The sequence below is a fragment of the Arabidopsis lyrata genome, assembly GCF_000004255.2.
Source record: "Arabidopsis lyrata subsp. lyrata unplaced genomic scaffold ARALYscaffold_3, whole genome shotgun sequence".
Classification (NCBI taxonomy): Eukaryota; Viridiplantae; Streptophyta; class Magnoliopsida; order Brassicales; family Brassicaceae; genus Arabidopsis; species Arabidopsis lyrata.
The window spans coordinates 11,714,123-11,739,992 of record NW_003302553.1 but is presented as its reverse complement, the minus strand read 5'-3'; the positions used below and the strand labels follow the sequence as shown (position 1 = coordinate 11,739,992).

The following is a 25,870-nucleotide window of genomic DNA, read 5'->3' as shown; positions in this document are numbered from 1 at the left end:
GCGGTTGTGTGCTTCTTGTCTTTTTTTTTTTTTTTTTTTTTTCACTCAATTATCTCTGGTTTAACCTTTGAACCAATTTAAACCTCACATAAATTTGAGTACTTTCAAGTTTTAAGTGAAAATATTGGGGACCTTACACGTTTTGGTTTCGATATTTTAGTGGCTAGAGCTTTTTATTTGGCTATCACTAGACTAGAGTTTGGACGATTGTTCATTGTTTGTTTTTCTGTCGGGTATCTTTTCTTATTGCTGAATGATGAAAAGTTGGATAGAGTGCAATAATTTGTTATGTAAGTCATGGTATTTGCATGTGGATTAGGTGTCATTTAATTAGATGCTAGCTATAAAACCAGGACGATCAAAAGAGATTAATTAAGCATTCAAAACAATAACTGAAAATCAGCCAAAAAAAGAGAGATAGTCATCTGAGTCAAGAATTTTGAGGGAGCTTAGCAGATAATATCTTAAACATTATTCCCTCCATTTCGTTTTAGTTGTCGTTTAAGGTTTTTGCACACAAATTAAGAAAAGCATTAAATTTCTGTTTTATCCTTTATTAATATATTTTATAAAAAAATTCATTGGCCAAAACATTAAAACAGTAGGGATAAAACTGGAATTTTCACCAAACATTTGCATTGAAAACCTAAAACGACAACTATTATGAAACAAAATTTAAATCCTAAAACGACAACTAAATTGAAACGGAGGGAGTAATATATATATATATTTCGTTGTTCATCCATCATTCCATCGAAAATGCAAATGGTTAGTGCCTCGCAATCTGATTCTGTCAATCGTAAATATTTATTCTTAAAAAAAAAATTTATTCTTTACGTATACGTCGAATTAAAATATTTACTTACAATTATATTTTTATTTTTATAGAAAACATATTTTATTAATTGGTTTACTTACAATTATTGGTTTGTGTGTTTTGACTATTCTTTTCTGATTTTTTGAAAACCTATTTGATAAACTATTAATTAGTATACTATGTTAAAAAAAAAAACCAATATAACATATAAACGTAAAATATATATAAATAATAAAAACATGAAGACTCTTTTTGTATCAAAAGAGAGACAGTGTAAATCTTACTCAAATGGTCTTCAGTCATTTCAATAAGTCTGTTAAGTCCAAGTCCTCTCACGTTTAGTTGTTTTATTCCGTTTCTAGGCTTTTCCTCTCCATCACAAAAATTTAACGAACATGGATTTCAGTTTTTATACACCTATTTCTTTTATTTATTTTTTGATAATTGTTATACACCTATTGTTATTCTAACTCATAATCCGGATTAATAAAATGAGAATAAATAAAATTTACCAAGTATTTGCATGTAGCTAGAAAATTTTATTTTAGGAGTAGTCAAAGAAGTACAACTTTTGTTTATCTCCGTTGTAATACATCTTTTAAATACCAATATCCCCGGTAGGTGGCGAGATTGACTCCATGCAGAGCTACTTTTGAAAAACCAAATATATCTAAAGAGTCATTGGTGTACTGTATACTACTAATATGTGTTTTATAAACTAAAAAAACATTTAATTACAGTTAATATCGTTTTCTTTCATATCCATTATTCTGAACATTTGTCATTTGTATAGTATAGTTGTAGTTTATATTTTTTTCGATATGTCTTATGTAAAAAATCTAAGGGAGAGAAATGAAAATGATGTAAAATAGAATTATAATTTTGCGTTATTGTTATTATTGTAAGACAAAAGGTCATTTTATACGTTCCTTAGATGACTCCTAGGAGTAGCAAAGATAGATGTTAATTAATTTATTAGAATTCGCCGTTGTGATTTATTTTCATTGACTAGAACATGATTAAGATTTATGGTTATGCTAGTGTATCGAAATCATGTTGATGTCTACGTCAATTTAGTTAATACATTTACACGTACAAACAAAACTACTTTACTTCGAGTCCAGATAACTATACTTTTTTAATACCAAAAAGTAGAGATTCGTTTTCACATAGATGGGTATTGTTTTATCCTCTAAGATGCAATGTAGATGGACAATGAATACAAATACAGCCATTGTTGAAAAGGCCATAAATGTTTGGATGTACCAAAATGCGAGCCTAATAAAATCGGTGGTTGGATGTCAATTAAGAACCATAAACCTAATCCATCTCTCTTCTCCTATATATATACACACACAACTTATCAAAGTTGTCCCATCTAAGAAAACTCTTCTACTTAAGCATGGTGGTTAATCAGAAGATATCCGGCCTTGCATCCGCTATGAACGCCAAAATCATCGGTTCAGGCGAGCGATCAATGGTCCTGGCACACGGTTTCGGAGGCGATCAGTCAGTGTGGGACAAGATAATACCGGTCTTGTCCCAATCCTTCAAAGTTTTGGTCTTTGACTGGCTTTTCTCTGGAGCCATTAAAGACCAAACTCTTTATGACCCTTCAAAGTATAACTCTTTGGTCGCCTTCTCTGACGATCTCATTGCTCTTATGGAGGAGTTGAAGTTTGGCCCTGTCGTGTTCGTAGGCCATTCCATGTCGGGGATGATCGGTTGTGCTGCTTCTATTAAAAGGCCTGACTTGTTTACAAATCTTCTCCTTATTGCTGCTTCTCCAAGGTACGCTCACTCTTAATTTACTAATAATTAACACTTCCCCTTAACAAAATTACAAGTAAAAATCAAAGATATATATGTGTGTGTGTGTGTAATCTAGTTCTGTGGATAGAATATCATTTAGGTCTATATTGAATCTATTTATACAAGAGGTAAATATGATAATATATCTGTAAATAAACATGAAGAACGATGATTTAGAATTTAAATTTACGTTCGAAAGAGAAATCTAAGCACATGCAATCAAAATATATAAGGATATACAGTCTGATCAATCGTACAAGATTCCTTCGTGAATATGTGCTTCATGAAAAAAGACAAAAAAAACTCATCCTTTACGATAATATACAATAGTATTAGCCAATATTTAATAGTTTTTATGTGGATGATATCTACAGTATATGTAATGAAGTGTAACTTGTTGCCAAGTGTTGAACATGTGGACATGATCAGCTTCTAGCTTGTTGGATGAATATGGGATATGATCACATCTTATCCTACTTTCCTGCAGTCTACGCATATATACATAAATACATATATGTAAGCATGCTACATATGCATATCAATATGTCATGTAATGTGTTTTAGTATGTCATCTCATAGAGATCTCACATCGAAAATTATATAAAATCTGCTATAATATAAATATCATGAATCAGTATATTTATTGTCAATATTTTTAGGTTGAAAGTACTAAAACTTAAACCCATCTTAATATATCACGTGGACCACTAAAAATACTACATTTTCCTAGATATAGAAATTTATTGAATGGGAGTTAACTGTTTGAAGTATCATATTTTGACTGCTTACTTTAGATATTTATTATAGTTATAGGTGAGAAAGTCGGCCATAATTTAATGCAACAATTGATAATATTTGACTATATATGTCTAATGCAACGTACTTATAATGTAAAAAGAAAATGATACTTAGATGATCAAATTAGTAACGTTATTAGATTAAAATGCAAATAGGTATATAAACAGTGAGGATTACAAAGGAGGGTTTGAGTCAAAAGACATCGACACTATCATCTCCAACATTGGCTCCAACTACGAGGCTTGGGCGGTTGAATTCTCCTCCGTCGTGGTCGACCCTAGAGACTCTCTCTCGGTCCAAAGGTTCGAGAAGTCCCTTAAAAAGATGAAGCCCGAGACGGCTCTTGCCTTAGCTAAGATAGTGTTTGGTAGCGACGAGAGAGAGCTTTTGGGACAAGTGTCAGTGCCTTGCCATGTCATACAACCAGGAAACGACGTCGTAGTGCCTGTCTCCGTCGCTTACTTCATGCATGAGAAGATTAAAGGGAAATCGACGGTGGAGATCATCGAAGACGCGACCGGGCATTTTCCACAGATGACATCACATTTGGAGCTGCTTGGCGTCATGAGACGCCTCCTCGAGTTTTAAGGCTTATATATAAGAGATTTGCGTCGATTGATCGATTTTTTTTTTCTTGTCTATAATATCGTATAACTAATAAAATTAAGTGCGTCTTTTATTAGTACTTAGTAGTATTCATATACTATATGTTTGTGTAATGTGAATGTGTATTACAAAGTAATTTCCATTATTAGTTTATGTTTTATTTTTAAAGATGGAGTGAAAGTGATTATGTTTTGAGCTTCTTTTTATCAAACTGAAAATCTTTACTTCTTGCGGTAATTTTTTATTTTATTTTTTTATTGTTGAATATATAATGAAAAAAGGTTATAACTAAGTGATCATGATGATAGTGTAGTTTGTCCAGTGTTTTAATCTAGAATCTGATTGGAATCATCCTCCATAATTATCCACCTTAATCCCTGATACCATAGATGTTGTTAAGTATGTACGAAGCTGAGTCCGGCTTCAAGAGCATTATTGGCTGCCGAAGATTAGAATTAACTACCATCAAAAACTCCTGAACCAATTTGCATCATGGAAACGACCAAATAACTTCCATAAAACCAATTCAATATATTTATTTGATGGTGATAGTCTGGTAGAGACAAAGATTGTTCTAATTACTAGTATAAACTAATGACCAACATCAAATAAAATTGGTTTGTTTAAACCACTATGTCACTGGTATTTGAATTCAATTAATATGAAAGAACCAATTGACAAAAACAAAAAACTTTTTTGACCAAACCAAACATGACAAGTATCATTGCAATTACATCATTGACTTCTGTTTTTTTTCTCGGATTAAACGTCTCGTGGGTTGTTTTAAACTAGATAAATACAATGATAGGACATTGACCCTACAACAATAATAATTATCTGAAGAGAAAAGAACATTATCTGGAAATCTGACCTAATCCCATTGATATAATTATTGGCCTATTATTAAGAACCTTGATCGAATATATATGACTAGCAAGAAAATTAGTTATTGTACGTTTCAGTTTTACTAGATTATATTGGTGTAACTTGATGTTAAATAGTAACAAAAAATTAGTGGAAACGTCAATGTAATAGGTGGCCATGAATTTATGCTGGTGCACTCCCGTTCTTTCTTTCAAATTTGGACTTCAAGAAGAATCCAAACTATATTCTAATTTTTACTTATACAATAAGTAATATTACGCATTCTACTCTATGCAATTTAATATTCTAAGAACGGTAAATGTTTGAGCATTTCGTCTAATATCTTTCGACCAAAGGTTGGAAAAAACAAAAAATTGACTATAGAAGTAATCAAACTCAACCTCTTTTCCCGCTTTGAACATTCTATTTTTTTTATTCTGTCGCTTAATTTTTTTTATTGTGGGGAGATATGTCATCGGCGCCGCCTCCAGGTTCTACTCCGTCAACTCCTCCACCACTTCCTCCCATTCCTCCTTCACCTCAGCCTACCGTCCTTCCTCCTATACCTCAGCCTCCCGTTGTCCCTCCTACCGTCCTTCCTCCTATACCTCAGAGTCAGCCTCCCGTCGTCCCTCCTCCTATCCTTCCTCCTATACCTCAGCCTCCAGCCATTCCTCCTCCGTCTCCGCCTCCGCCTACACCTAATTCTCCTCCACCTCCCTTGACGCCTTCTCCTCCACCTCCTTCTCCCATCACTCCTTCACCTCCCTTGACGCCTTCTCCTACGCCACCATCTCCCACCACACCTTCTCCTCCACCTCCGTCACCTCCCTTGACACCTTCTTCTCCGCCTCCTCCACCTTCTCCCTTGAGACCTTCTTCTCCTCCTCCACCGTCTCCCGCCACTCCTTCAACCCCACCTAGATCTTTCCCATCTCCGCCGCCTCCTCCAACACCCACTCTGCCTCGGTCGGACACACAAAGCCCTCCACCTCCAGCAACTCCCTCTGGCGGGGGTCCGCCATCTTCCGGTGGATTATCAAAGGGAGTGTTTGTTGGGATTGCCATCGGAGGAGTTGCTATGCTTGTTGTGGTATTGACTTTGATTTTTTTCCTTTGTAAGAAAAAACGACGAAGAGATGATGAAGCACCTCCTGCTCCCATAGGTAAAACAAAGATCTTAATTAGATTAAATCAAGAAATCAAATCTTGAACTATATTTTTCCTCATTTCTATGATTTATCTATATAATCTTGGTTTTCTATATACAACCATTTAGAACCTAATTGTAATAATTAGATTTATCTACATTTTCTTTTAAATATCTGAATATGCATTTTGTGAAAAATTATTACGTTTTTGTAGAAAAAATTGCATATCGATATATTTTAATTTCCCTACATATTGGAAAATCATAGACATGGAAAGAAATGTATATGGATTTATCCATAGAGAAACCGTTAATCAGATTTGATGTTCTTGTGTTTCTCAGCTGGAGGCCCTTACGGTGGATATCAGCAACAAAATGCATCACGACAGTCAAATAACGTGATGGCTTCACTGCCACCACCGATGCCAACCTCTGCACCACCACGTCTGCCACACTTAATGAGCAGTAGCAGCAGTGGCGGCTACGACTCAAACTACTCAGATCAATCAGTTCTTCCTCCACCATCACCAGGGCTTGCATTAGGCATCTATCAAGGCACTTTCAATTACGAGGAGCTATCTAGAGCCACCAATGGCTTCTCTGAGGCCAATTTATTAGGACAAGGTGGTTTCGGCTACGTTTTTAAAGGTATGTTGCGTAATGGAAAAGAAGTTGCTGTAAAACAGTTGAAAGAAGGGAGTTCTCAAGGAGAGAGAGAGTTTCAAGCAGAGGTTGGGATCATTAGCCGAGTTCACCATAGACATTTGGTTGCTCTTGTCGGTTATTGCATCGCCGATGCTCAAAGATTGCTTGTGTATGAGTTTGTTCCCAACAACACTCTCGAGTTTCACCTCCATGGTTAGGAAAAAAAAAACTAAACTCTTAAATAGTTTCTTGCATGCTTTAATGTTTTCAATGTGTGATGATTTATTTGGGAATTGAATTATGACAGGGAAGGGACGACCTACAATGGAATGGAGTTCAAGATTGAAGATTGCGGTTGGTTCTGCCAAAGGATTGTCTTATCTTCATGAAAATTGTAAGTCGACTAATTAAGATCATGTTTAATATAGGCCATGTTTGTTTATTCGGTACCCATTTATATATTTGCAGGCAATCCTAAAATCATCCACCGTGATATCAAGGCGGCAAACATATTGATTGATTTCAAATTTGAAGCTAAGGTATGATTTATTTTTTCTTTTTCTGTTTTTATGTTTCCATTAAGGCATTATATGTAACTTGGTATGATATTTTCGTCAAGCTTATTTGATTTTTTTTTTTTTGTCTCTCTTCTATCTATTAGGTTGCTGATTTTGGTCTTGCCAAGATTGCTTCGGATACAAACACCCATGTATCTACACGTGTGATGGGAACTTTTGGGTAAAGATAATCTTGAAGCTACTAAATATGTACATTTATGCAATTTTGTTAAAAATTTATGTGAATCTTTACATATCCTGAAACTTTTTGGTTCTGGATTTTTAGGTATTTAGCTCCCGAATATGCTTCAAGCGGAAAACTGACAGAAAAATCTGACGTTTTCTCATTTGGCGTTGTACTTTTGGAGCTAATAACCGGACGTCGCCCTATTGATGCAAACAATGTCCATGCAGATAACAGCTTGGTTGATTGGGTAATTAATATAACTACAAATAATCTAACTTTCACATAATATTTACAATGTGACTATTGAATGAAGCAAAATCTGTGTGAATAATATGGAACAGGCACGACCTTTGCTTAACCAAGTATCTGAAATAGGAAACTTTGAGGCTGTGGTTGATACAAAGTTGAATAATGAGTATGATCGAGAAGAGATGGCTCGCGTGGTTGCTTGTGCCGCAGCTTGTGTTCGATCTACAGCTCGCCGCAGACCTCGCATGGATCAGGTAACTTAATCATTCTTTTATTTAGGGGTGGGCATTTGACTTTCCGGTTTTCAAATATGTATCTATCTATACTAGTATTTTTGCTACATTTTGGTGACGGGTGGGTAAAAATGCTCTCGGGTTATTTGGATATCCGACCCGTTTCAAAAAATCCTTCACAAAATTTGTTGGGTCGGGTTATATTTAACCCAACTCATACACCGGATATTCCATATTTAATAATTTAGATATTTAGAAGATTTGATTAAGATTTAGAATTATGATTCTCCTATCTATTTTGAATCATCATATAATACATAAACTAAAAAAAAAATCAATTTTTTTCTGCATATATTGTGATTCGAAATTTTAAAAACGGACATATATTATCTAATTGACAAAAATGTGTGTTTAACGTTCTATATCGATTAAAATATTTAGACAATGATTCAGAATCATATCATAAATAAGATCAACATTAATAAAATAAATGAGTTTTTTGGCCAGACGGGTTTGGCGGGACGGGTTTTTGAATCAACAATAATAAAAATATTAAAATATCATTAATCCGCCGCTTCAATATGGATTAAATCCTTTTTTTTAATACCACCAATATTAGACATATTAAATCAGTCTCATTTAGAAAAGAATGTATAAAACCAAAAATTGTCCCGTGGTATAATGTTATTTAATAAAAATATTTATAAAATTTTAAAATATCATTAACATGCCGCTTTAATACATATTAAATCTTCAGTTTATTAAAATATAAATGTCTTAGAGAATGATATGATTTGTAAACTTTTATATATAATAAATAATCATTAAATTTTAAAATAAAAACAAATCACGGGACGGGTTAAGAAATTACGGAACGGGTTATATTTCGGAAAGGATTTACGGCGGACGAATTTGAATCAATATTTATATACCGCTTTAATACGGGTTAAATCTTCAGTTTATTAATAATTGTCTCGTGGACTCGTGGTATACCGTTACTTAATACCAATTGTAAACTATAATATAAATAAATATGTTATAAAGAGATACAATTTACAAAATATTTTTATACTAACTTTAAAATTAAATCATCCCACGGTGTACTGCGGATTAAAATCTAGTACTGAGCAAGAAGACTAGAACCAAAAGATTGGCACTTGTCAGTTCGGTTTAGTTTTTTGGCTTCGAAAACAAAAACTACCAAAAATATACTATATAACTAATTTTATTTTAATTTATCATATTTTGTATAATTAAATTTCTTTATAGTAAAAAACTAATCTAAAATGTCACTTAAGAAAAAATTGGTTGCACTAATTTTGTTTCCGATTTGGTTTCGGTTTATACCGTATTCGATCTTAGTTGGTTCGGTGTGTATGCTTTAGTCTTATATATTGCTGATTTGACCGAGCAATGGGACAACATGTTTTCTTATCTACACTTGTGTTTTGTTTTTACATTACCAAATATTAGTGATTGAAAAGTGTTAATAATGCTAATCGAATGAGTGGTTGGTATAAAAATACTACCAGGTTGTGCGTGTACTAGAAGGAAACATATCGCCTTTAGATCTGAACCAAGGGATCACACCAGGTCACAGCAATGTGTACGGCTCATCTGGAGGAAGCACGGATTATGACTCGAGCCAAGACAGTGAAGGCATGAACAGGTTTAGGAAAATGGGACTCGAGACTCAAGATTTGTATACTAATCCAATAAGTGAATATGATTTGTACCCGTCTTGGTCGAGCACTGACGGTCAGACCACACGTGAAATGGGCAATATTAAAAGACCTGGTCAAGGTTATAGTTAAAGATGCAAGAAATTACATGTTTTTTTTTTTTTAATTTTTCTTTATAACTGTAAAGATTTGAAGAAATGTTTTAACTCTAATTGAACTACAATCTATATGATGATACACATATATACATACTGATTTTGTATTTCTTTTTCTTTGGTGTCTTTCTATAGAAGATGTGATGCTAATACTCAGATTGAGCTTTGATGCTGAAATGTTGAATATCAATTTTTGACATTTGATCTTTACTTTAGCTGGTTGATTTGAAGAACTTGTTTGTCGGAATTATCTTGACCTTTGGATTGGATTCCTCGACCATTATCCTTGCTTAGAATATGATGTTGTGCCGCTTTCTTTTCAATCATCATGTTCAAAATCGACTGAGAATATGATATGCGTTTTCTAAAAGCAAAAAATTCATCATGTATAGTTGATATGTCATTTTTCTTTAAGGTAAAACGATCGGGTTTTACGTTTCTTCCGATAACTTTACATTATTTACATTGGAATTTAGATCAACAACCTTTAATATGATTGAATATTTTTTGCAATTTTTCTAGTACGAGGTTATTCTTGCAAAAAAAATTTTATGCAATGATCCCCAAAACTATTAAGTATAACCAAAGATAATGGGTGCACAAAAAAAAAGAAAAAACAAAACAAAACACCAAAGATTATGGTTTGTTGACGGAAAAAAAAAAAGGGAAAAAAATTATGGTTTGAATTGGGCCTGTTAGTATTGGGCCGAACGACATATTGCCGGACTAGTGGACTCTTCAACTGAAACAGAGTATTTTGGAGGTTCGAACAGAACAAAGTCATTGAAGTTTGGTTTCTCCGACAAACGTGGAATTGGGAATCACAGTGATGATCAAGACTTTGGCTTCTGCTCGCATCTTCTTCTCTAAAACCTCTCCATCTTTTCTTACTCCCCTCTCTAAGCTCTCTGTATCACATCGCCGGAAATTCTCAGTGATGGCCAATGGAAGCGACGAGTTCGTGAAAGGAAATGTTAATCCAAATGGCGTTGCTTTCATCACTCTTGATCGACCTAAAGCTCTCAACGCCATGAATCTAGGTCCGTTTTTCACAAAGACTTACGCTTTTTCTTTAATGAACTCAAACCCAAGTTCAATCATTGAAGAAACAAAATTTTGCAGAAATGGATTTGAAGTATAAAAGCTTTCTTGATGAATGGGAATCTGACCCTAGTGTCAAATGTGTTGTTGTTGAAGGCAGCACACCTCGGGCCTTTTGTGCAGGTAAAGAAGAAAACTCTTAATAGTGGATTCTGGTTTCTAAGATTGTAGGATAAATTTGTGGAAATTGTATTGCATCTGGTCTGGTCTTATCTTGTAATGGTGCAGGGATGGATATTAAAGGAGTTGTTGCAGAGATCCTAATGGACAAAAACACGTCTCTTGTGAAAAAGGTTTATATATGAATCATTTGTTATTGACTGGCTTGTAGAAGATGGTTATAACTTTATAGCATTATTCCTTGCTTATCTCTTTCTTGAATCATGTTAATATTCATAAAATTTTGAAATTTTTGTGTGTTTATGTGCTGTGTTTTGCTTTTTGTGGGGAGGGAGTGGGAGATTTTAGATTCATTTTCTTGCAACAGAAAGTTTTCTTTATTTAATTCAAACTGGATAGAAAGTTTGTAACTATGGTCTTAGTTTATCTGCAGGTGGTGATGTGAAGCAGATTACAATGAAAAATCAATTGTCAGATATGATAGAGGTCTGGTTGTGCTCTTTTTTCCCCATAAGTCAGGATTATTGAAACAGAAATAGAGAAATACTAGTCATGCAATGCAACAGTTTTCACTTCAGTCTTCTTACAAATCCAATACTTGCTACCTAATAGTACAATAACAAGCTGATTTTTTTTTTCTAGTGGATTATACTGTACTTCCACTAAACATACTTGAAGACGTACTAGGAAATTTCTTGGTAATGATAGGTGGTCTATTCTTTTGATCAAATTAATTTTTGTGGAAACACTCTTTAGTCTAGGCTTTTAAGTTTAACTCCATGTTTGCTTTATGTTTCACTTGGATCGGCCTTTTTTTGAAGTACTCGCCTTCAGTTTCTTACAATTTTTATTCACCATCAGTTGCTTTAGTTCATTTGATTACCCTCCAAAATATATGTTTCTTGTTAATGATGTCCTAACTTCATAACTTTGCTTCCTTTTAGGTATTTACAGCTGAATATAGCCTCATATGCAAGATTGCTGGTTACAAAAAGCCATATATCTCTTTAATGGATGGCATAACAATGGGATTTGGTCTTGGCCTCTCTGGACATGGACGCTACCGCGTGATAACAGAGGTTCACATTAGTAAATCCTTGTTCTGTACTTTTGTGCAGATAACATTTAGCATGAATTTTACTGTTTTGTTATCCATTTCCAGAGGACGGTCCTCGCAATGCCAGAAAATGGAATCGGTTTGTTTCCAGATGTTGGATTTTCATATATAGCAGCTCATAGCCCTGGCGAAGGATCTGTTGGTATGTTCATATCCTAGATTCCTAATATGATCATTTACTTTCTATCCGTATATTATAAAGAACAAGGGAAATTGGCAAAGGCCAGTTTTTTTTGTCTCTAGGCCAACTTGAGTTGTTTCTCAAACTTACAAAACTTGTGAAAAATGACGATTATTGGTATAGTAAATTTCTTGCTGTCATGTCAATTATTGACCTGGTCATTATGTTCAAGGTCAACTTTTCAACCTTCAAATTCTGCAGGTTCTTACCTTGGTATGACTGGGAGAAGGATTTCCACACCTTCAGATGCACTGTTTGTGGGTCTTGGGACACATTATGTACCATCTGGAAAGCTAGGGTCACTCAAAGAAGCCATTTTGTCAGCTGACATGTAGGCCCTTGCAGACTACTTTGTTCGACGTATTTCAATTGATTTCATGTGTATATTTCAAATATAGGAGCTTTTGGTATTATTTTGTTTAGTCTCTCAGAAAGCATATGTGTTGGTAATACAGTTCCAAGGATCCCCATCAACACATCCAAGCAACTTTATCAAATTACAGCGGTGATCCTGAATCTGAATCCCACCTCAAAATGCTTTTGCCTCAGATAGAATCAGCTTTTAGTGCAAGTAAGTCTGTTAAGGAAACTATAGAAGAGCTGAAGAAGTACCAGCAGAGCACTGAGGCTTCAGGTATGATATGCATTAGTATCTTAAGGTTTCGACGAAGATTTTTGGTTCCATGTTCTTTTAATGCTTTTTTAATATTGAAATACCAAACCCTTTGTGCTTGTATGTTACCAATCTTGATTTCTAAGAAAGACTACTCTTAGTTGCTGTTTTCATTAACGAAATTGAAATCGCTATCTTGCGTCTGAGTAATTTGGACACAATGTCTGTGTACAGTTTCAGAATGGGCTAATGAAGCACTCCAAGGCCTTGAAAAAGGTGCACCGTTTTCTCTTTACCTAACACATAAGTACTTCTCGAAAGTTGCTGGTGCCAAGGGTAAAAACAACAACACAATGTCAAAAGTGAGTCCAAACGCTTTGTATCCAATAAATTTACGAGTTTTACCTTAGTAATACTTACTATTCTTTCTATTTTGAAGCTTAACGGTGTGATGAAAACTGAGTACCGCATTGCTCTAAGATCTGCATTGCGCAATGATTTCACTGAAGGTGTTAGAGCAGTTTTGATTGACAAGGACCAGGTTTTTGTTCATTGCCACTCAATATTTTTGTCACATTGTCCATCATTTCTATTTCTGCTGTCATATGGTTTTTGTGTGCTTTCTAATTTCTCTAGTTGGGTCAAAAACATGAAGTTGAGTTTATAAATCTAGACATGTCTCAGTCACTTTTTTCTTCCTACTCAGTGCATTTCTCATACTCAGTCGTCTCTGTAATGCCTACTATAAGCTCATTCATGAGTGTTTTTTTTTCGTTGCAGAATCCGAAATGGAAACCAGCGAGCTTAGACGATGTAGATGAAACCGAAGTGGACGCTCTCTTTAAGCCATTAAGTCCTGAATTGGAAGAGCTAAACGTATGAAAGCGACTTACCAAACAACAGAAGATATTCCGTAGCTCATGGATTGGTGATTATAGTGTTGCAGGCTTGCAGCTATTGAACATGTTTCATCTATTTATTAAAAAATTTCAAGTCGTAGATTGATCAACTTACAACAGAAGTAAATATTTTCCATTAAGTCGTATCAATAGGGATTGATACAAACCAAATAGATAAAAAAACACAGTAATCAAACTATTTTTTTTCTTTCTTTTGTGTAATAAACAAAATACAAATGAAATAAGAAACATTCCTAATGGACAATGGTAGGCAAGAAGTGGTAATGAAAAGAGAACCAGAATCACAAAAATTTGTATGGAAAACTTTTAAAGCAATTTTACATGAAAGTGACATTATATATCTCCATTAATCTGAACAGAGCATAAGATCGTGATAAGAAAGAATCTGGAATCTTTATTATTTCACAAAAAATCAGTACAGTCTGTATATAGAAGGAGCTCTAGAACATCTCTACATCATCACTCTCTCACAACAATGACACATACTAAAGTTTCCATACAAAAGGTCTAAACCAAACTAAACGGGCTCTTCTTCTAAACCAGCTCTCTTCTCACGTAACAGTCTTTGCTCCCACATACTTATCAATACGACAGAAAAAAGAACCATTTCTAGATTTTGAAACTCTTTTAAATCAATTTTTTAGTCTCAATGTTTACGCCACGAAGAAGAGGAAAATCATGAGAAATGCAATGAGTACGAAGAAAATCTTCATCATCAGCCATCGGTTTGACGATATGCTGTTGAGATACCTGGCCAGTTGGCTCTGTGCGCCTTCCACATTCGCTAATGTATCTTCCATGTTTTGATCGATCCTGTACAGCATATTATATTACTTCCTTTCCACAAATGTTCTACGAATCATTAGACATTATAACACATTTTGATGTTTCCCTCAGGAGGAAGACAAACCTGATAGCAATTTCCCCTTGTTGAGAAACCATGGTTGCTAGTTGTGTGAAGATACTGTTTAGCTCATGGATTGTTGATTCAACGTTGTGTAGAGCTTCGGCTCGGCTCTGCATATATGTGTCTTGCAATGGGACCATTTGCTGCTGTTGCTGTTGTTGTTGTTGACTCTGCTGCAACAATGGTGAAGATTCGCCCTCTCCCTGCTTCCTGTAAATGCAGAGATTATGAAAGGTCTTGAGTTCTTGACATGCCAAATCTTAAATAAGCAATGACTGACATTGTACAGATGAGATTCTAGTAAATCCATAGCAACTTTCTGGACTCCACTATGGTTATTAGGTTAATAGTACTTTACCATGGGACTAACTGAGATGACGATGAAGAAGACCCATTCGCCCATGGAAGAGGAGCAGATTCACTAGCAGCAGCCTTAGCAGCCAAAGGCCGCTGGCGAACAAACGGGTTTGTTGATTCTTTAGAAGCATTTGAAGAGAAGAGTTGCCTTCGATTCTCATGGATCTTCATGTTCTGCAACACCAGACAAGTAAATCAAAGCTCAGTCTATCATCATTACACTAGCAATAAGGTAAGAGTCACGACTAAATACTCAAGCTTAATCGAAAAATAAATCCAAAGAAACAAAGAACGAACCTCGGTCCTCATAGTAAGAACATCCTTAAAATCTTTGGTAGTATCCATCAGGCGATTCTTTAGAACGTCAACAACTGTTGTTGAGTGAGTTGATGTGTCTCTAGAATTGTTCTCTTCGCCATTCTGGGAGCTACGAAGCACTTGAAGGTCAAGCAGAGCAGTATTTAGAGCAGAGATCTCTTGCTTAATGACTACTGTCAGCTCTTGTATCTCCTGAGTCGGATCATCAAAAACTGATGTCCTCTTTGCAACTAATTTACATCAAAATCACAAGTTAATCAATGATGCAGAAACAACAACCTCTTCGATCCCTAGACCATTCTAATTCTCAAGCTAAAGCCATTAGAGGAAGCAACAAGATTAAAGTTATCCAGATTCATGAGATCAGTAAAAACAACTTACGTTTCGCTAGCTTCGAAAGCTTCTGCGACGTCTGATTAATTGCTAAACCAATCTTAGAAGCTCTATTGTTGAACTCGGATTTGTTGATAAGATCCTCTCTTCTCGAACCATCGTTCCTATTATTACCATACGGTACAATATTCGCCGCCGGAGCAATCGATCTCCTTAGACTCTCAACGATATCGATGAATTCCTTCGTTCGATCTCGATACGACGATTGCCCATGCCTTGCCGACATTATTCTTCCTCGAGAAACTTCGAATCTGGGCTCTCTCAGAAGCAAAATCAACCGAAAAACGTAGAGATTCAAACGAAAATGGATGCGAATCTGATGATTTTGATACAGAATCACACACCGTTGCTTATAGAGGAAGAAACAATCTATGGATTTCTCGGTGAATCGTGAAAAAACAAAATCAGAGGAAAAGAGCTAAAACCGATCAACGCGTTGGCATGATATTTATCATTTTGTCAATTGTGTTTCTAAAATGTCAAATTTTGACCCTATACTTTTTATTTGTTTACAATGGTACCTAAATTAGATTTTTTTTTTGTCAACATACCTAAATTAGATTAGATTGTGTTACAAAATATATATTTTTTTAATCTTCTTTTTAGTTTCTTATCTGAATTTTAGTTTTAAGATGAATTCAAATAATTTTTTTATTTCAGTAACAAACAATATTATATATTTTCACAATTATTTTTTTACATAATTCATTTTAAGTTTGAAAAAGCTTATAATTCTTGATTATATTAAGATATTTGGAGTTTTCTTTAAAATATAAAATATCAAACCAATTTTTAATATAAAATTCTGATTAATATTAACTATTCTTTTCTCAAAAATATACAATTTATATAGCGATTTCATACTTCAATTGTTTATGCTAATATTGATACTTCTTTTTAGTGAAAATAGTATATATGAATTGCATATAACACAATTTTAACCTTACTACAAAATTCGAATATAAACAGATATCTTAAAGCAATATCGCCATCTACTATATTTTCACGATTTAAATGTGCTAAACATCAAATAGACTATTTTAAATGGTATTTCAATCCAAAATTTTTCTCACTTATTAGAAAACAATAATGGTTATTTGCCGCATAAATATCCCAAAAATATTTTGTTTTATCCACATAATTCATGAACATATATACAACAATTTTTCAGCATATGAATGTTTGTTTGTTTATTGTAGTGCGTCAATATATTTTATTTTTTGTGTATATTTACTGTAACTTTTGTTTCTAAAATATAATTATTTTACCGCTTGACGCTATTTTCATTCATTAGCTTGACCCGACAATTGTCTATCTACTTTATTTGACGAAAGAGAAATGAGAGGCATCACCAACATAGTATTCACCCTCTTAATGAGCTCATTCACATATACAAGACAATCTTAAACCAGATCTCATTTCTTAGTCGAACGATCTAGCCAAATACATTCTTTGTTGATGGTTTTCAGCAAAATGTGCCTCATGAACTTCCAAATCATTATTTTGTTTTGTTTACAATTGATTTATTTTTTGTCGTATTTATTTTTACCTAGTTCTTTTGTGTAAATAAGTTTTTTTTTGATCAATTAAACAACATTTTCAGTTTAGATCAATTAAATAACAGAAAAAGAAAAGTAATACCATGATTACATTTTTAGATGCTTTTGTAATATTAACAATTAAACAACAATCAAACACATTATATAAATTTAATATGAATTGTGTTTTCTTAAGAAGCCCAATGGCAATTTTCTCAACCATATGCAGAAAGATGTAGATGATATTTTATGTTTAATGAATAGACAACAGTGGCAAATGCTACTCACGCTAGCACATCCAAGCAATTATTTGAATTTGTTTTTGTTCATTTAAATTAAAAGATTAACCTAGCGATATGATTTTGAACTTTATCAAAGACACATCAACTAAAGTTCTCGAAATTACGAAATTAAACATCATTGTAAACCAAAATGACGAGATAAAATGATTGACACAATTCCAAAAACAAACAAACAAAGAAACACAATTTCAAAATGACAAGACAAAAGCTTTAAAAGTCCATACTTTATAAAACAGACAAACAAACACAGCAACTAGAAGTCTAGGAATGATTATTGTTAATGCTTGGCCAAACCTTATTCATATCAAACGACGTCACACCATCATTATCTTCCCTAGCGGATGTTCCATTACGTGGTGGCTCTTTACGGATACGATCATTGATTGTTGTAGTGTTACTCCTCCTGTGAAATTTTAAGTCGCCATTGTTGACAATGCTTCCTTCCTCTTTTACTCCTAACTCACGAGTCCTGAAATCAAAAGAGATGGTTGACTCATAACCATGGTTGAATTATAATTCATACAATCATACTATAATATTGAGATGGTTGAGATTGAGAGACTAACCCAATCAAACCATTGAAGGTTATCATTGAGGCTCCAACCGGCACCATATCTAAATTAGAGTTTTTGTTGATACTCTCTCCTTGGTTTGGAATATGATTTGGATTTTTCTTGTCAGATACTACATCCATCTCGATTTGGTGGTGGGTTCTAGGATTAGGCGGTTCAGAAGATGGAAAAACCCATTTATCTAGCAAGTAATAGGTTTGATTTCCCTTTACTGCAGTACCAATGCTAATCCTTTTCCCTGCTTCATTAGTTTTCCAGACTCTCTCATTTTCCTGACCCTTTCTAACAAAAACATCATTTGTGGTGGTCATAAACTCCTCGAATTGCACCTCAAACGGTGGCACTGGTGGATCCCGAAGAGAAGGATATTGCACGAAATCTAGCTCTTTCCTATAACGTATGATATTATCCTTTGAGAAAGATATCAGTGCATAGATCTCACTCAAGTTAAGATCATGAATTTTACGACCATGATGTAGTTGCGCCATCAACTGAGAAATGACATAATTCATGTTCTTCTTATGAGTTTTCATCATTTGCTCATGAACCTTCTTTGTCTTCTCCTTCAAGTATGATTCGAGGCTCGTCTCTTTTTTCTTCTTCTCGATCTCCGGTAAGGCAAAGAAACCGTCTAGGACATCACGAGCCTTCTCAACAGATGGCCACACCAAAGGTTCAACCTCATAAGGGCTGAACATGATCATACAAACCTTTATATCACACAATATAGATAGTTCTTTTATCTTTTTCACTAGCCCTTCCCTCTTTTTCTTCAAACTTATTGCTCTTGAGTTGTCATTTTCTACCCATGCAAGTGTGTTTTTTTTCCTTCCCATAGTCACTCTTTAATTTTGATCTCTTTTTTGTTGTAGGATTTGTGAGGAGAAAATAATGCGAGATTTTGTTAAATAGAGATGAAATAAAGAGATAAGATCTTCAGCACTGGTGCCAGCCAAAAGAAAGAGATAAGATGGATGCTCGTTAAGATGGAAAATATATTACTATTTATTAAAAATATTGAACGTTGATTGTGATTTTTAAGATACACCAAACCTTTTGATCTAAAACCAAGTAAAAAGATCTCAGTCATTTTTTTTTTAAATTTGGTTAAAGTAGTTCTTTTCCAAATTTCAAAAAGACTTTAATCGATTTTGAACCAAAATGAAATAGAAATAAAATAAAAATTATTTTATATAAATAATAAATATAAATTGTTTAAATAATTAAATCAAATCTAAACTAAAATTCCACCAAAACAATCTATTATTTTTTGTTTTCTATTAATTTTGTTTCTTTGAAATCACACTTAAAAGTAAAAAACCGAATTGAACCACCAACATGTTGAAATCTCTATGTGGTTGTGTTATTCCATGGAAATAAATTCTTTGCACAAAAAAATTGAATTTACTTCCAAATATATGGTGGAATGATACAAATTTGTGGTCTGACTATACACGAAAATAATAATTTAATTCATAATTCTATCTTTAGTTAATTCTTATAATTATATTGACCACATTATTTCATTATTGTGCATCATATTAATTCGAAGTGTTTGACAATTATTTTTTGGAAATTATATGTTGACTATACATTTCAATATAAGCATTGTTATAATATTTCCGTATAGAAAAATTGACTCCTGAATTCTTTATTGTTTATTTTAAATGAAATATTTTCTTATCAAAGTTATATTCATGTTGTAAAGTTTAAAATAATACAGTTCTATAAGTCAGATAAAAATATCTTACAAATGTATAACATTTTATAAATTTAAAGAGATGTTATTTTTATCATGGATTTTCTGATGAAAGCTTTTAAGAAAAATGTCTACATGTAATCGAACAATTTAATGAGAGTTATACCGAGTTATGTGTTAAGGGTGTGAATGGATGAAAGCATGCAGTCCGAAGGTATCTGATTTTGCTGCCTAAAACTAGTCATAAAATTGATGCCCAAAAAGATGGAAAAAGTCTTTTAGAAAAACATTGGATTTGAACTTTTGACAAATTGACTAAGGACATAGTATGCTTAAGCACTATATCTATTGAGCATTTCCAAAAATGATGTTCCTAAAATGTATTATAAAATATGCCGTCTAAAACCTTATTTTTCTGAGCTTATGCCATGGGCTCAACTTGGATGGCAGAGACATAAAAAGAGAATTAGGAAAAAGAGAAGATTTTTTTTCTAATCAAAGACACTTTTAATTGGTGAAAACTTTCCAGTATATATTAGATAGGAAAAAAATTACTCTAGAATAATTACTCTAACATTGTCATCCATTCAATCCCTAAATATTTGAAAGCATCATACATCATATTTACTCCTTTGTGCAAATAAGATCTTTGATTTTTTTGCAAAAACTATAGTAGATCCATTCTATAAACAAATAAGGTATACTCATTATAAAAAGAAAAATCATTAAAAAAGGAAAAAAAAACAATTAACAAAAGTTGTACCGTCTAATTTTTTTCATTATATTATACGATTGAGGAATACAAGGGTAGAATACGATTTTAATACACAAAGCGGACGGAAGACAAATATATCTCCGGAAACTAACCTCAAACGAGGGAAGCATAAAAACAGAACGGGGCATAACCATCAAAAGACGAAACAAAAGGCAACGACTAAAAACAAGAACTCTAAAGAAGAGATTTGCTGACTTAAACTCCTCTAAACCAGGATGATCAAAGCCACTCACTAACAACACAAGCAACGAAATCTCCTATAGTGAATCAAAACTACCTCTCACACGAAGTGAACCTAGACTTCTATTCCAGCAAAAAAGAACCAAGATAAAGTATTCTAGTTTTTCCAAACTTCTTCCCAAAGCGGCGATGTCGAAAACAACGACAAAAGTTGTACCTTCTAACTTCTCTATTTGGTAAGATGTAATTTTATAAAAATTAAGTTTTTTTCATTACTTTTTAATCTCTTTTTCTTCATACCGTACACCTATTTTTTTTGCTTCATATTTGTCCTTGGTTTTTATAGCGCCGTAGTTGCATCATAACACCAATTGTTCATCATCTCCTAATGACATGGATTGCATAATGTTGTCTAGAAAATTTTCCCAGTAGATTTGATTACCACCAAAATTTCATTAAGCTATAATAAAATAATAAAGCAGGGCAAATCATCAATAGTTTCACTTCAAGATTTTTTCTCTCTAGAAGATATCTTTCTCTAAACCAACACTAAATCAGAAATATTAGTCACATCAAAACAAAAATGAGAGAATCCTAAAAGCACTTCTAATGGAGTGTCTCAAGGATTAAAAAAAAGAAAAAATAATTAAAAATAAGAGAGAATGAGACACAGTGTCTCATTTGAGAAACTGCGAGACACTGTGTCTAACACTTGACATCATTTGATTGGTTAAAGTTTTTTTTAATTAATTAAAATTTAAACAAATAATTTATTTATTATAAAAGCATCAAATTATTATATTTGAGAAACTTATATCGTTTCTCACCATTGGAGATGCTCTACGCAAATAGTAGTAAAATTGTAAAATATACTGTATTAAAATAGTAAAAACTTTTCATTTTCCCCGACGAATAAAAGACTAAATTATGAACCCTATTAAATACCTCTCTATTCTCTACTGACACAACCAGTAGTATCATCCCCACCTTCTAACTTTGAAACTCTCATGTCAATCAATTCCCACCAATAGAAGTGAACCAAACTTATCTAATAACTTTAATTTTAGCCCTCATGTTTTCAAATATTACAATATACCCCAAAATAAGAAACAAACACAAAAAAACCCTTTTTAATTTATTAATGTTTTCGAGAAAGTTGAATCGTTACCGCCAAAGGCAAAAAAAAAAGAGAGCCCATGAGTTTCTTCAATCTTCTTCTTCCTCCTTCGTCAAATCCACTCTTCTAGGGTTTTCGATTTCTCTTCTTCAGCCATGGATATGACTACTTGTGTTGCTAGAAGAACTCGTTCAAGGACTGAATCTTACTTGAATTCGATTCTCAATAGATCAAAGGGGATTACTGGAGAAGAGGATTCGTTAAATTCGAGGACGGAGAAGAGAAGAGTGAACATGCGTGATGCTTGTTCACCGTCTCCGAGGAAGAAGAAACGACGGCGGAGTAAGGTGGGTGAGGATGATGACGACGACGATGTTGAATTTATCAGAACTGATTATCCAGAAGGTAAGCGTGATGATGAGAATGTTGGTTCTACTTCTGGGAATTTTGAATCGAAATCGCTTGATTGTTCTGATTTTGATGTGGATGATGGTAACTTGGGAGGTGAAGAGAGAATTTCTAATTTTAACCCTTTATCTCCGGATGATGATGTTGTTTTTGTTAGAACTGTTTTGAGAGAGAATGATCATGTTGAAGAGGATGACAATGTGGGTTCTGCTTCGGTGATTTCTCCTAGGGTTTGCGATTTTGATGTGGATGGTGCTGATTTGAGGGGTGAGGAGAAAACTTCTACTTTGGATCATTTATCTCCGGATGATGATGATGATGTTGTTTTTGTTGGAACTGTTCCGGGAGATGTTGAGGATGGCAATGTTGGTTCTGGGGTTTGTGATATTCTTTTGGATGATGTTAATTTGAGGGGTGAGGAGAAGACTTATGAGTCTGATGAGGTTGTGAGTCTAAGTTTTAATTCTGATGACGAGGAATGTGGGACTGATTCAGGAGAGGAAGTTAGTGGCGAAGATAGAGATTCTAGTGAGATTGATATGAATGAAGATGCTAATGACCCATCTTATAACATGGAGGAAAGTTCAGATCCTTCTTGTGAGGAGAGCTCTGATAGTGATTTCGTTCGTTCTGAGGATGAAGAGGGTGGTACCGGAGACATTGCTAAAGGCGAAAAGAACCCAAGTGAAAAAGTATACTACCAAAAGAAGTCGAGGAGTTTTCGTAGGAAGCATAACTTGGAAGTAATTAACCTGCTAGCTAAATCTATTTGGGAGAGCAAAGACGTTTTCAAGGAAGACATTTGCTCCGGGGACAAAATGGCAGAGGTTGATTCTAGAGAAGATGGTATAAATAGGGATAGCTCAAGTGAAAAGGTAAATGAACAGGGGAAACCAAGGGAACCGAGGAGTTTCCACAGGGTGAGGGAGAAGAACCACTTGAATGGTGAGAGTTTTTATGGTGGCGAAAATCTATGTGATGGAGAAGAGACAATACACTACTCGACAGAAGATTCACCTCCATTAAACTTGAGATTTGGCTGCGAGGAGCCTGTGCTTATCGAGAAAACAGAAGAGGAGAAAGAATTAGACAGCTTGTGGGAAGATATGGCCGTTGCTCTAACATTGGAAGGAATGAACTCATCTACTCCTGCTAAAGTAAGACTACTAACTCTTCTATTTTGTCTGGGCTATGCCTGACAATCTTGTTGCATGCTTTTTTACCTCCAGCTTTGTCTTAGCATTGTTTCACCATGAAATTAAATCACTTGCTCTTTGATGTATCAGAATGGAGATAAGCTATGTAGCAAAGGGACGCACGACTTTGTCCTGGATGAGGAAATCGGTTTGAAATGCCTCCACTGTTCGTATGTGGCTGTCGAGATCAAAAACATCTCACCAGCTATGGTAACATCCATTGCACTTGGAAATCCTAGATTGAGTTGTACTATTTTGTTGATTTTCTTTTTTGAATTCAGAGTTCTTAACATTTTCATTTTTCGGCATTGTGCAGGTCAAGTATCGTCCTAGTGTTAATGACAATAAAAAATGTAGTGATAAAAAGGGTGACCCTTTACCTAACAGGCTTGAGTTTGATGCTTCAGGTCCCAGCAGTCATGACACCCCTTTGGAGAAGACAGAAGGAACTGTCTGGCGATACGTCCCTGGCATCAAAGATACTTTGTACCCACACCAACAAGAAGGCTTTGAATTTATTTGGAAGAACTTAGCCGGGACAACAAAACTTAATGAGTTGAACAGCGTAGGGGTTAAGGGAAGTGGCGGATGCATTATTTCGCATAAGGCTGGAACTGGTAAGACGCGCTTGACCATCGTTTTTCTTCAGTCATACTTAGAACGGTTTCCAGATAGCCATCCTATGGTCATAGCTCCTGCAAGTCTAATGCGTACATGGGAAGAAGAATTCAGGAAATGGAACGCAAATATTCCATTTTATAATATGAATAGTCCGCAGTTCTCAGGGCATGAGGACGTTGAAGCTGTCTCATGTTTAGAGGGAGATAGGCATCATAATTCCATCCGTATGGTTAAGCTAGTTTCGTGGTGGAAGCAGAAAAGCATTCTTGGAGTTAGCTACCCTCTGTATGAGAAGCTCGCAACAAATAAGAACGCTGAAGGAATGCAAGTGTTTAGAAGGATGTTGGTAGAATTGCCGGGGTTGCTGGTCCTTGACGAGGGCCACACCCCGAGAAACCAGAATAGTCTCATTTGGAAAGTGCTTACTGAAGTCAGAACAGAAAAGCGTATCATTCTTTCAGGGACACTGTTCCAGAATAATTTCAAGGAACTTTCTAACGTCTTATGCCTGGCAAGACCAGCTTGTAAAGATACGATTTCGTCGAGGCTACATGAACTTATCAAGTGCAGCCAAGAAGGAGAACACGGAAGGGTGAATGAAGAAAATAGAATTGTGGATCTTAAGGCTGTGATTGCCCCTTTTGTGCATGTCCACGAAGGAGACATTCTTCAAGAAAGCCTTCTAGGTCTAAGAGACTGTGTTCTGGTGTTGAACCCGCCTTTTCAACAAAAGAAAATTCTGGACAGAATTGACACTTCTCAAAGCACATTTGAATTTGAGCACAAGCTTTCAGCTGTTTCAGTACACCCATCTCTGTATTTGTGCTGCAATCCGACGAAAAAGGAAAACTTGGTTATTGGGCCAGCAACATTAGAAACTCTGAAGAAGCTTAGACTTAAGTACAAGGAAGGTGTGAAAACAAAGTTCCTTATCGACTTCATCCGCATCAGTGGAACCATGAAAGAGAAAGTGTTGGTGTATAGCCAATACATTGACACTCTAAAGCTGATCATGGAGCAGCTCAGTTTAGTATTTAGCTGGAAAGAAGGGGAAGAAATTCTCTTTATGCATGGTAAAGTTGAACAAAGAGACAGGCAGCATCTGATCGACAACTTCAACAAACCAGACAGTGGATCTAAAGTTCTACTGGCATCAACAAAAGCATGTTCCGAGGGTATCAGTCTTGTTGGCGCTTCAAGAGTTGTGATTCTTGATGTTGTTTGGAACCCTTCTGTTGAAAGCCAAGCCATAAGTCGGGCTTTCAGACTTGGTCAAAAGCGTGCTGTGTTCATTTACCATCTCATGGTGAAAGACACATCTGAGTGGAACAAGTACTGTAAGCAAAGTGAGAAACATCGCATATCCGAACTGGTCTTCTCTTCTACCAATGAGAAGGATAAGCCGATCAACAACGAAGTTGATTCCGAAGATAGAATCCTCGACGAGATGGTTCGACACGAGAAGCTGAAACACATCTTTGAGAAGATACTTTATCACCCAAAAGAATCTGACATGTTTACCAGCTTCTTCTGATTGTAATATCATTTTCTCTCTGTTAATCCCACTCTGAGACTCTAGGCGTTTATATTACTTAAGTTCCAGCTTTGGAACAGATGACTCTAGCAATATGTAATTCTCTGATACGATTTCTTCTAGTTAATGAAGTGTGTATTTTCCAA

The 25,870-nt window shown here is 34.7% G+C and overlaps 6 protein-coding genes across 10 annotated transcripts; 4 read left to right on the top strand and 2 right to left on the bottom strand.

The window, feature by feature from the left end:
* The first annotated feature begins 1,907 nt into the window (after window positions 1-1,907).
* Window positions 1,908-4,244, top strand: LOC9321710 (probable esterase KAI2). The gene is made up of 2 exons (XM_002885598.2): window positions 1,908-2,608; window positions 3,583-4,244. The coding sequence occupies exons 1-2, from the start codon at window positions 2,220-2,222 to the stop codon at window positions 4,013-4,015; spliced, it is 822 nt and encodes a 273-aa protein (XP_002885644.1). The 5' UTR covers window positions 1,908-2,219; the 3' UTR covers window positions 4,016-4,244.
* Window positions 4,245-4,325: 81 nt separating this feature from the next.
* On the top strand, window positions 4,326-9,868 carry LOC9321709 (proline-rich receptor-like protein kinase PERK2). The gene is made up of 8 exons (XM_002885597.2): window positions 4,326-6,063; window positions 6,390-6,905; window positions 7,000-7,086; window positions 7,161-7,231; window positions 7,354-7,430; window positions 7,536-7,683; window positions 7,778-7,939; window positions 9,451-9,868. The coding sequence occupies exons 1-8, from the start codon at window positions 5,367-5,369 to the stop codon at window positions 9,730-9,732; spliced, it is 2,040 nt and encodes a 679-aa protein (XP_002885643.2). The 5' UTR covers window positions 4,326-5,366; the 3' UTR covers window positions 9,733-9,868.
* A 587-nt stretch (window positions 9,869-10,455) lies between these two features.
* On the top strand, window positions 10,456-13,996 carry LOC9319587 (3-hydroxyisobutyryl-CoA hydrolase-like protein 4, mitochondrial). 5 transcript variants are annotated; one of them, XM_021031980.1, is made up of 11 exons: window positions 10,540-10,795; window positions 10,878-10,979; window positions 11,085-11,133; window positions 11,399-11,462; window positions 11,921-12,055; window positions 12,139-12,235; window positions 12,476-12,605; window positions 12,730-12,908; window positions 13,122-13,249; window positions 13,327-13,428; window positions 13,668-13,996. In XM_021031980.1, exons 1-11 carry the CDS (start codon window positions 10,585-10,587, stop codon window positions 13,767-13,769), a joined length of 1,299 nt encoding a protein of 432 aa, XP_020887639.1. In that variant the 5' UTR covers window positions 10,540-10,584; the 3' UTR covers window positions 13,770-13,996. The 5 variants fall into 5 exon arrangements, with proteins under 5 accessions (XP_002885642.1, XP_020887637.1, XP_020887639.1 ...); XM_002885596.2 differs by lacking the exon at window positions 11,399-11,462 and having other exon boundaries at window positions 10,456-10,795; window positions 11,085-11,149; XM_021031978.1 differs by lacking the exon at window positions 11,085-11,133 and having other exon boundaries at window positions 10,467-10,795; window positions 11,410-11,462.
* Window positions 13,997-14,181: 185 nt separating this feature from the next.
* Window positions 14,182-16,316, bottom strand: LOC9321708 (syntaxin-32). Its single transcript, XM_002883473.2, has 5 exons — window positions 15,771-16,316; window positions 15,369-15,619; window positions 15,073-15,245; window positions 14,718-14,924; window positions 14,182-14,620 (listed from the first exon to the last, which is right to left on the bottom strand). The coding sequence occupies exons 1-5, from the start codon at window positions 16,006-16,008 to the stop codon at window positions 14,461-14,463; spliced, it is 1,029 nt and encodes a 342-aa protein (XP_002883519.1). The 5' UTR covers window positions 16,009-16,316; the 3' UTR covers window positions 14,182-14,460.
* A 1,392-nt stretch (window positions 16,317-17,708) lies between these two features.
* On the bottom strand, window positions 17,709-19,104 carry LOC110230517 (MADS-box protein SVP-like). The gene is made up of 2 exons (XM_021033781.1): window positions 18,189-19,104; window positions 17,709-18,091 (listed from the first exon to the last, which is right to left on the bottom strand). Exons 1-2 carry the CDS (start codon window positions 19,028-19,030, stop codon window positions 17,884-17,886), a joined length of 1,050 nt encoding a protein of 349 aa, XP_020889440.1. The 5' UTR covers window positions 19,031-19,104; the 3' UTR covers window positions 17,709-17,883.
* Window positions 19,105-21,746: 2,642 nt separating this feature from the next.
* LOC9319586 (SNF2 domain-containing protein CLASSY 4) lies at window positions 21,747-25,870 on the top strand. Its single transcript, XM_002885595.2, has 3 exons — window positions 21,747-23,530; window positions 23,660-23,779; window positions 23,886-25,870. Exons 1-3 carry the CDS (start codon window positions 22,121-22,123, stop codon window positions 25,722-25,724), a joined length of 3,369 nt encoding a protein of 1,122 aa, XP_002885641.1. The 5' UTR covers window positions 21,747-22,120; the 3' UTR covers window positions 25,725-25,870.